The sequence below is a fragment of the Cyanistes caeruleus genome, chromosome 3 (assembly GCF_971803275.1).
Source record: "Cyanistes caeruleus chromosome 3, bCyaCae1.hap1.1, whole genome shotgun sequence".
Classification (NCBI taxonomy): domain Eukaryota; kingdom Metazoa; phylum Chordata; class Aves; order Passeriformes; family Paridae; genus Cyanistes; species Cyanistes caeruleus.
The window spans coordinates 86,059,701-86,070,244 of NC_141703.1; the positions used below are offsets into that span (position 1 = coordinate 86,059,701).

The window sequence follows — 10,544 nt, forward strand, 5'->3', positions numbered from 1 at the left end:
CCTGTAGTGCAGAGTAATTCATCAAAGCAGCTGAACCACTCTTCATCCTCCTCTAGACACTTATCACCAACATCATACAGGCCTTTTCTGCTGTTGCCTTCTTAACTTTCCAATCTCAAACTTCATGCTCCTAATCACTGACATTTCCAACTCACCTCTTAAACACACACAAGCTCATTTCCATAACAGCTGTGTAGCATTTTCAAAGACAATGAGATTTGCTATCCTTGTGTACTGAAAATGAAGTAAACTTTTGCATTAAGGATATTTCATAGTTCCTGTAAGGTTCATAAAAATCTATCAGGCTTTAGTGTTTCTGCAACCTCACTAGCATCCATAACATAATGGAATCCCTTTAAAGAATCTCTCTACAATGGCAAAGTAGGCTGCTGCACCCTCTTTCTGCTGCCTTGACAGCAGATTTGTCCATTGCACCAAAATCAAGCAAGGAACCGAGAACACACCTGGACAAACATAGCAAAAGGAGCAGGAACTGACTGGGTCAGAAAGCTTGAAGGCAACATAGTGTAAACTGTTCTGTGCCTCTCTCAATGCTTGGCCCCTACATGAAGATCATTCAATGAGCTTCAAATCTTACTATTTTTTTTTCCCCCAGCTTTTAGACTGTAGGCTTTAATTTCTTTAGTTGGAATTCAGTTTGGGGAAATTTCAAAATGATGCCCAAGGAATTTTGGAAACTGTCATAAGAAGGTGCTCAAACCACAGGCAAGACATGGATCTCTTCAAGAGATGAATGTGAACCCTGCAACTTTGCATACTTCTCACAAAAGGGATCAGTAACTAGCACACCAGCTAACACTCAGAAAATCCACACATGCAACTGAAAGAGTCTATTCCCTTCTGATCCTTCTTGGCCCAGTACCAAACCCCTGGCTCTTGCTTCACCTCTCTTACTCACCCCACCAAACAGGAAAGAAATCCCAGCAGAACTCCAGGCAGAATGACTTCTCTTAACCACGACATCCTGGCTTGTTAATTCAAATCTGGTCATCAAGTAGATAAGCCTCATAGAAGTTGAAAACTGTTTACAAATTGATCAACTGGCTCAGCCAAACCCACAACAATTTCCAGATCTTAACACAGTAGCTTAGGAATCATCTCAAGTCTTACAAAGAATCAAAACCCAAACTGGATCCTAGTGGTAAAGTTTGGAGTCCTACATAAAGCAAGTTCCACCTTGAAAAACTGTGGTGAAGATTTAACTACCTGTAATGTATTTCTAGGAACATTTGTTGGGTCTTAGGCTAGATTCTTAATTTTGACCAAGTCACTTACTTTCTTAGTTAACTGGCAACTTTGATTACAACCAAGGAATTCCTCAGTGGAAAAACCTAACAAAACCCATCTTCTGTGGCAATAGTTCTAGCAAACTGGCTTGAGACATTGCAGAGAAGAAACCAGACCCCAGGATAAAGGTCTACAGGACTAAAGAAAAAACAAAAAAGCATGCAATTTTACAGGCTCAGATTCAGACCTTAGAACCAGTTTTCCATGTTCACATGCATTATTCACTACCCTGCTCGAGTGACACCCCACCTGGAGTGCTCCATCCAGTTCTGGGGACATTAGTACAAGAATGGCATTTACCTCCTGGTGCAAGCCCAGAGGAGGCCACCAAGTTGATCAGAGGGCTAGAGCTCCTCTCCTATGGAGACAGGCTGAGAGACTTATGGTTGTTCAGTCTGGAGAAGAGAAGGCTCCAGAGAGACCTTAGAACAGCCTCCCAGTTCCTAACTGGAGTTTGTAAGAAAAGTGGAGAGAGACTTTTTAGCAGGGCCTGGAGTGACAGCACAAGGGGCAAAATTTTAAACAGAAAGAGGGTAGATTTAGTTTGGATATAAGGAATAAATTATTCACCATGAGGGTGGTGAGACACTGTTTTGTTTTAGAACACAGTCAAGTAATTAATTAATTAATTACAGTAAAAAAGTTAATAAAGCCCTACACATTTACTACCACGTCTTAAAGGCAGACTATTGAGTAAGTAAAAGTCAGTGGTGAATGTCCAGAAAACACTTTACAAAAGTGTTCAGCCAGTTTTTAACAAGAGAGGTCTGTTCATGCCTCCACAGAATATTTCCTTTTTTTCCTGTTTATTCACCTGGTTCAAAGTACTGACTAGCTTATTCAAACTGAAAAAGCCTTTGGGAACTGCAAAAGCATGGAAATTGCTCTTGCCCTCTGTATCTGCAAATAGGAACTAGTTGTGAGGAGCTAAGCTCTATGAATTCTGAAACACTGAGGAACACATTGACCAGAAAAAGAGAGGGGGGAAAAAAATCAATCAGTTAATTATTTTTTGAGAGATAAACCTTGCCTTGTTTAAATTGAATCCATGTAAATGTCAAATATATTTAGACAAGCTTACTTTCAGTGAATCCAAAACATCTAAGGTAGCTTTATTTGATGACAAATTTTAGGTACTGAGGGATTTGTGCAGTAATTGAAGTCTAGATTCCATTAAGCTGTACAGCAATGAATTGTGGAATGAAAAAAAAATTATATTTATCTCATTATATTCTTGTCATGAAAAACTACAAAATTGAATACTCTAAAACATTAACCTAGCAGGGTTGATCAAACATGCACAGCCACAGCACACACTTTTGGGTAGCAAAAATAGGTTTAAAAGGCAACGCTGGCAATATTTGCTCAGTGTGTACTGGTTACCAGCTCAAAAGAAGATGAAATTGATTAAATAAAAGCTTCTTATTTGTTCATTGAAATCTATTTAATCAAATAATTTATAGCACTTCAATTGGCATCAGCTGACCTTGGAAACATTGCAGTTGTGACTCCAGCTCCTTTCCCAGCACTGAGGCCTGCTGTCTATTGGTGAGGGGCTGGGAACAGAGTAAGAAGAGGAAAGCAGGATGGAGAGAGAGAGAACTTCAGAGCTAGGACAAAGACAGGAGGAAGCCAGAATCTAATTAGCCAGATCTAACACTATTCCCTCCTACAGTCCTTCCCCAGCCCACCAAGACATGCTTTCCTCTGTTATGCCATCTAATTCGGAGATGTTCCTGCAAAGGATGCAGTGCCCTTCACTTCAGAAGCAACTTTCCATACCTCCAACATCCTCCTGGAGGTCAAGGAGTTTCTGAAGATCCACAACAAGCCTGTCATTCCCACTACCTGCAAAAGAAGTGCAGTGCATGTCCAGTTGAAAACTCCCCTCTCTGAAAGTCTTTCCCATTCCTTCATCCTCTATTGATGCCATGAAAAATACAATGAGATCAGACAGCAAGAAGCAAAGCAGCAGCAGAGAAATGCACCTGAGAATATCTAAGAAATGAGTGCAAAGGTCATAGCTAGTTACTATGCCTGAAAGACAAGGAGAACCAACAGCATGAGGGGGTGGAGAGATGCTGTGGAGTAGGAGGACAGCTGACTGTATTCAACAACCACCTCCAGGGCCATCTGAGCTAAGCACAGAGCACAAGTCAAGACCACTTTTGCCATTGCCTACAGTATCTTGGCTTTGGGCACCACTGTCTCATGCACAAGTCCCCCTCCCCTCACAAGTCCTCTTCTCACAAAGAAGTGATCCACAGCGTCAGCATCACAATCCACCCAGACCTCCTATTCCAGCACAGGCCAGCACCCAAGGCATGCCCCTGGCTTTGAGGTGTCTCCTGGAATGCTGCACTATGGCTGCAGGCGTAACGAGCCCCTCTGATAGTATGGCCCCAGCTCATACACATGATTCCTATGCGCAAACACCTCCTGAAAAGGAAACAGAGGAAAAGAAATAAAGACAGACACCCAGCTATGCAGACAGAGCATGAATTCTGAGAGTGAGATTGATCTTGACCATCTTTAAGCATGTACATCTGAATTAATTCTTTAGGCCTTCTGTGACACTATGGCAGAGATTAGCTATTCCTTGCAGGGAAAACCCTGTGGCAAGTGGAACCAGGGGAGGAGGCTTTCACTATCCCCCTCCTCTATTTCTGCCTTTCAAAGAACAGGAAAGAGAGGGTGAAACTGGAGAAAGAAAATTGTATCTACTCAAGTAGTTCTATCAAAAGGTTCTCAGCACAAGACTGCTGATGGCTTTTCAAAACCCCTGCTACAGTCCCACCCAAAAAGTTATACTAAATCACAAAAATGTCCAGCTTCTCCCTCCTTTAGTCCTTTTAGTTGCAACTACCCATGGGGGAAAAAAAAAAATCTCATAACTGCTCTTAGTGGTTCCCCTATCACATTACATCCAACTCCCTACACCCACTGGGTACCTACCCTATCCTCAGCCCCCTAAGTGAAGAATAATACATGAATACATCAAACCAAGCTGCCAGCCTCCTTCCTTTCCTCTTCCCATGGTATTCCCTATGCCTTTGCTATGCTTTTGCCATCAAACCTTTCATCCAACATCCAGCCAAAGCTGTAAAGTACTTGAGGTAGGAAAAATTCCTGAATATTACCAGGTAGGTGCCCTCAGCAGCCCAAGATCTGTCTAAAACTCACCAGCACAGTAGAATAGTTTCTGTTCTGTGACTGCTATTCCCAGTGAGCCTGAAGTGGCAGAAGATCACAGATATGGGGTTTGATAGCTCATCTGTGTGAGACTGAGCAGACAGCTCAAAGGTACTGATGGCCTCACCTAGAAAAGTTGGTTACAAGACACACACAGCACAGTGTCCTGGGATCTCTCCCAGATACCTTGATTTTAGGGAATTCGGATTTGTCACCAGGAGTCAATTTGATCTGGGCTTACAGCTCCCACTTTTCAAGTATGCCAGTTTGATCCTGGAGAAGCCAGGGCACAATCTGTGTTTTTGTCACTGTTTGGCCCCCAAATGGGGCTGGTGAGACAGACTGAAACCTTTCCAGATGCTAATTGCTCCCACGAAGACAGCAAGAGGGGAAGAAAAGAGTAAACAGTTTAGCAGCTGGATGAAGAGCTCGTTTAGCCAGGGGAAAGCAGTTACGGAATGAGGCTGTTCAAAGGGGAGGCTGGAAAAAGTTGAGAGAGAACAATGAAAACAATTCTTCACTGCTCAGAATGAGCCTTTTCTGAAGATTATCTACAGGTTTAAATTCTGGAGGGTCTACTGCTTGCTGAGATTCAGATTGTAAAATTCTGTTTTATTGATGCATGCAGGTCATTTTCTATTCATCTGCCTTCGAGTAGGTGTTACAGAAGCCTGGAAGCTCCAGGATTCCAACAAAAGTTGCTTATATCCCTCTTTTTGCATACTGAATGTACATATATGCCCAGACCTATGATTTCCTTTGTGGCTTTTTTTAAGTCTTCTTGCATATTTGCACTGCACTGTAACCTTGAACTACCACTACCGCAATTTTCCAGTCAGAAATATTTAGAAATCAAGATGTTGTTGGAGTTAATAACAGGGAAGCTCATCTTTCAACACACTTTGGCCAATGCTAATGAACCAAGGAACACAAGTTTCAGAAATAAGGTATATTTCAATGTATTGACAAGCCCATAGCAGCATATTCTGCATTTTCCTGTCCTTGCATATAGGTGGAGTGATTCCTGGGAAGTATCTCAAGAACCACGGGAAGAGTTCAAGACAGTTCTTAACCCCATTGCAAGGCTGACAGACACAGTCCCCACCAGCTGTTGGAGGCTGGGGTTTAAAAAAAAAAAAAAAAAAAGCAAAAAAAAAAGCTTGCAAATAGCTACATGAGACTTTCTCTTCACTTTTTAACTCCTCCTACCTGATTCTCTCAGCTAAACAAAACTGGATACTCTGAAAATGGTTCTACTCTAAAAATGGTTCTACTCTTCTCACTGGCACCCTAATTTCATACTGTGTTCCCATGTGTCTCCAGGCATCTTGTAAAATACCAAGAATGCCTGTCCAGCCTAAATTATCTCTTTTGTTTCAACTTATGTACAGGGACGTAGCATTCAGGCCCTTAAGACCTTAGAGTTTCCATGAAGCCACATTGCACTATAATTAATTTATAATATTAATACTTATTATTATTATTATTAATAATAATAATAACTTATATTTAATCTATTTTTACATGCAAGCAGCTCTGGCAGAGCTGCTCGAGGATTTCCCGTTTAAAGTGAGGCAGGACAGTGAAAAACACAGATAAAAGTCAGAAAGGTCAGAGAGGGGAAGGCAAAGATTTTAGCTATTTGTATATTTGTATTTTGTTTGCCTTGACATGATTTTACCTTCATAAAAAGAGCATGAATTTCAAGACAGGGAAGCAGAATCACAACTTAGAAACTATATGAAAGTTGTAAAGATCAAGGCAGCAGAAAAATGTTTAGAGTAAAGCTGTACAGGCAGAGTAGGTAAAGCTGAAGGATGATGGCAAATCCAGGTTCAATGTCAAGAAATCGATTTAGCAACAGGACTTCTCAGCAATACTGGTAAGAGCAATAAAAGCCATTAAGAAAACTGCCCCCTCATTATTTGAGAAGGACACCCTATCCTGACGTTTTTTTGAAAACATTTGAGTCGAAGTGTGATCTACTCAAAGACCCTCATGTGTTTTATGGCAGGTCCCCAAGACCACATGCCAGGAGCAATAGTTGGGATGTTTTGCTTACAGAGTACCCTATACACTCTGTTCTTTCCACATCATTTTCCCTGATCTGCCTTTTCTCATTATCTAAGGTTTTATCCTTTGCCTTCTCTGCCTCCAGATCTCCTTAGGAGACAAACCAGCAGGTGACAGGTGGAATAAAGTTTCTGACAAACTGGGATTCCAAGAAACCTCCACTTGAGCACTTAACCTCATATTTTAAGGCCTGATTCCCACAATGACTGCAAATAAACTCTGGGAACTTGATATCAGTTTCCCAAGGCTTTTCCAGCATATGCAGGGAACTGTGACCATCTTGTCTTAGATGTCCAGTCCCCAGCACCTCCAGGTGGTCTTTGCTCTGAAACTCTGTTCACAGCCACTGTAATGGCCATAGGACAGAGTGGAAAGTGCTTAAATTATCGGTTATTTGCATTTAACACCTTGTCTCCATAAAGTAAGACACCCTAAAGGGAGAGGAAAAAAAGGACACAAAGCCCTTCTAAGAGAGCATTCATATCCACTTACCTGCCATCAGTCATGGGTACAAGATGGAGTTTCATTGCTGTCATGGTACTTGTACTGGCATCACTGTCTTCCCCTGTGATGTCTAAAACCTGTATATTCAGGTAATTCAGGACAGGTAATTTCTTGAGTAGTTTTCCTTAATTCAGAGAACCTGAGTTCATTGCTTTTCATTCAAGACTTTTCCTGGAACTAACTATTGATAATTTTACAGTTTAATTTCAGTTGGGACTTAGAAACTACAAAGGCATGCTCAGAAATTGCAGACACAACAGACTTGGAAGACAGACAACTCTGAAGGCAAAGCACTTCTCTGCCTCAAAGCAAAATGAGATCAGCTGCAGACAAATAATGAGATGTTGAATCAATTAACAAGAACAAAAGATGTTTTTGAAGTCAGACAACAACATCAGATAATAAAAATCAAGGGAGCATTTTCCTATAGAAATCTTTACTGGGCTTTTAGAATCCTCTTAATCCTCATCTATGGCCGAAGCAAAATACCTGGCACTTGGGATTTCTGCCCAGAGCTGGCTCCACTCAAATTCTGAAATGTGGATAACCAGGAACTGTTTGCTCCCTAGGAAACATCTGCTTTCCTGAGTAAAGGAATGTCACTAATATAGTTGTGCCTTGCAGGCAACATGCCTTCTTTACACAAGGGCTGAGCAGTTTCTGTTTCAGGAGGGATTAGATTACCTGAGGAGATTCCATTATTGTGGCTGCAACTTTTACTTCTGAGCAAACTTGAGGTTCATTCCACATGTGCAATAGCCATAGGGTGTGTTTACACACGTAGACCATACAAAACCTGTTTCTTACACAGGTCAGAAATTACTTGAGAATCGAGGTTAGCTCTAAGCAAAACTGTAGCCCTCATTAAGTGTCCTTCTCTCCACTGAAGCCAGCTGGTTTCAGCTGCAGTTACTGGTTCTGGGTCACATTCTCCAGGGCTGCATTTTCCTTGCACCAAATACTTTGGAAACTTCTGCCACAAAGTGCATGTTTTCCCAAGTATGAAGATAGGGAACTGTAACATTGAATTTCATCGTCAAAATTTCCTGGTGGTCCTTTGTTGGACCTGGCTCACATTGGAACTGCAGCTTGGAAACAAGCACAGGCTCATCCAGAACATGCAGGAATTTAAGAGGTTGCTGAAGCCCCTCTGCTAGTGCTGACTAACCCACCACATGTACCATCCCCACATAGCAACTTGGCAAATTCCTTTTTAGCACTCCAAAAGTGAGGACGGATGTAGCTTCAACAGCAAGAAGCAAATGCCTGTGTTGAGACAAGGTGTTGGCCTTGTCTGCTCAAAACCTTCACTTCCTTCTCTGCATTATCATTCAGTGAGTGAAAGGTAAACGATGCTCAGCTGCAGAAGTGTCAAAAGCAGCACCCAAAGGCTCACAAAAGGGGTGGATGACTGCAGGACAGCCTGCAAGCAGTGACTGTGAACTGCCGGACTTGGCTACAGAACTCTCTAAGCACCAGAACCAGCAGAACTGAGACTACGGGGAAAGCAGGGAAATAAATTACTGGGAAGTTTATATATACAGCCAGCAGCCAAGAAAGAGAAAACCATTCAAAGGTGGGGGACAAGTAGCTCTCAGCCTAGAAACCAGTGGGAACAGGGAAATAATTGTGCTTAACCACCTCTTTGTTCAGCTACAACTTCTCAAGCACCAGCAGATACACAGGAGCTGCACACACAGCAGCTCAGAAATATTTCTGCATCAAGGACAATGTGTACCAAACGTCCTTTTGTGTCCCACTCCCAAGCAGAAAGGAGTAGAATAATCCCTTCTGTCTTCACTTAATTTCTTATTTTTATAGAATATTAAAGTCACAGGCAAAGTACAAGATGTCTCATGGGATTTTTACTTGCTGAAAACCAGTAATAGATCAGTAAGTCTTGGAATTCAAAAACAAACCTTTTTTTTTTGTGGATCCCACTTAGGGTAATGAGCTGGAGCCTGGTCTTGGCAGTGCACTGAGCTGGGAGTTCACCTGAATGCTATCCTCCCTACAACTAGTAGGTAATGCTTACAGCAGCTCTGCAAACTGCTCAGGGGACCATGCAGTGGAAGATTTTGCTTCTTTATAGCATAATCTATTCCAACTGGAGGTTGTCTGCTGGCCTTTGATCCAAATTTTCTGTGCTGTCAAAAGAAGGTATAATCAAAGAACAAGCTAAAGGGATCTCATTTTGTTTGAGTCTTTGGCCTTAGAATGCAAATTCACAATGATGTGACAGTTTTGCTTCATTTCAGAATTGTTAGGCTCATTGGAAAAAAACTCAACTACACGAAACAAACTTAAAAGCAAAGGCATTCCTATGTCTTGATCATCATAAAAGTCTGGCACCAATTTTTAGATAAATGTGGGATTATGTTTCATGGTTCTGAATAGAATACTTTGGAAATTTTGTTTTTGACATACAGTTTGTCTTTGCAAACTGAATAGCCACTAAAAAGTCATCTTTGTTATACACAATAGACTGAAGGAGAAAATAGTGGTTCAAACAATGTTTTTGTGAAAGGTTGAAAAACCTGAAGTGCTACAGGGATGAAATCTTCCTGGCTTGGTCTGAGATGCTGTATTTTTATTGCTCTGGTAAGTAGCACGCAGATATTGCTATTGAATGCAACTCTCTCCTACTGTAAAGTAAGTTCTAACAATGACAAACACTCTGGAGCAACTGAATGTGAAGATTGTCTAAAGCACTTTTTTTTCAGCTTTGAAAAATATTTCCACTTAACAGTTCTGGCACAGAAGAGCTTTGCTGTAGCATTGTCTGGGTATCTATTAAACAACCTTGTTTTCATAGATGTCCCTCAGAAATACTCTACAGTATGAGCAGAGGAATATCAATCTTGATGCAACAGTAATTCTAAATTCTGCAGCACACTATCACTTTGAGTAGCAGTAATGACATCTGGTGATTGTGTGGACAGAGAACGTAAAACCCAGAGCTCTCAGGGTTAAACTGAACTTGATACCCTTGAGCACTGTCTTCTCTTTCCCTGAACCCCACTTATGCTGAGAGGTGCTGCATAACAGCTAAGAAAATCTCTGAAGTACCTGCTATTGATATTGAGCTATTCTGTTAAGAACAAAAGGAAGACAATCTTTGTCTTTGGTCAGAAGGAAGCCCACTTGGAGGAGGAAAGTATCTACCTCCAGGGTACTATAGGTGCTTTAGCATCAAAATGCACCTGCAGAGATCATTTGTGGAATACACAGGCTGTCTTGCTTAGATGGTCTGCCAACAGCTTTCCCTCCCTGCAGAAATGCATAGCTAGTGAATTTACAGGATCTATGACATTCAGATCTCAAAACACATCAGCTCTCTAACTTAAATAGTTTCATTCCCTGTGCTTGCTTAATGCTGTCTGATAGTCCAGGCTCTTACAAACAGGGGTTTTTTGTGTGGCTTTCTTTTTTTTTCAGAGAGCCAACTGTATTCTGGGCTGCACCAA

At 41.5% G+C, this 10,544-nt stretch overlaps 1 protein-coding gene across 3 annotated transcripts in view; it reads right to left on the reverse strand.

Annotated features, from left to right (window-relative positions):
- The window catches only part of LOC111924796 (alpha-2-macroglobulin-like protein 1), a 33,474-nt gene extending 25,097 nt beyond the window's left edge, over positions 1–8,377 (reverse strand). Inside the window, exons 1-3 of one of the 3 annotated variants that reach the window (XM_086882428.1) lie at positions 7,066–7,256; positions 3,091–3,156; positions 920–1,025 (exon numbers count right to left, since the gene is read on the reverse strand). In XM_086882428.1, the coding sequence (XP_086738554.1) occupies positions 920–984 (65 nt within the window). In that variant the 5' untranslated portion in view covers positions 985–1,025; positions 3,091–3,156; positions 7,066–7,256. Of the gene's footprint in view, positions 1–919; positions 1,026–3,090; positions 3,157–7,065; positions 7,388–7,761 lie in introns of those variants that run through there. The other 2 variants (XM_086882427.1, XM_086882430.1) reach the window with 2 other exon arrangements.
- Between the last annotated feature and the right edge of the window lie 2,167 nt (positions 8,378–10,544).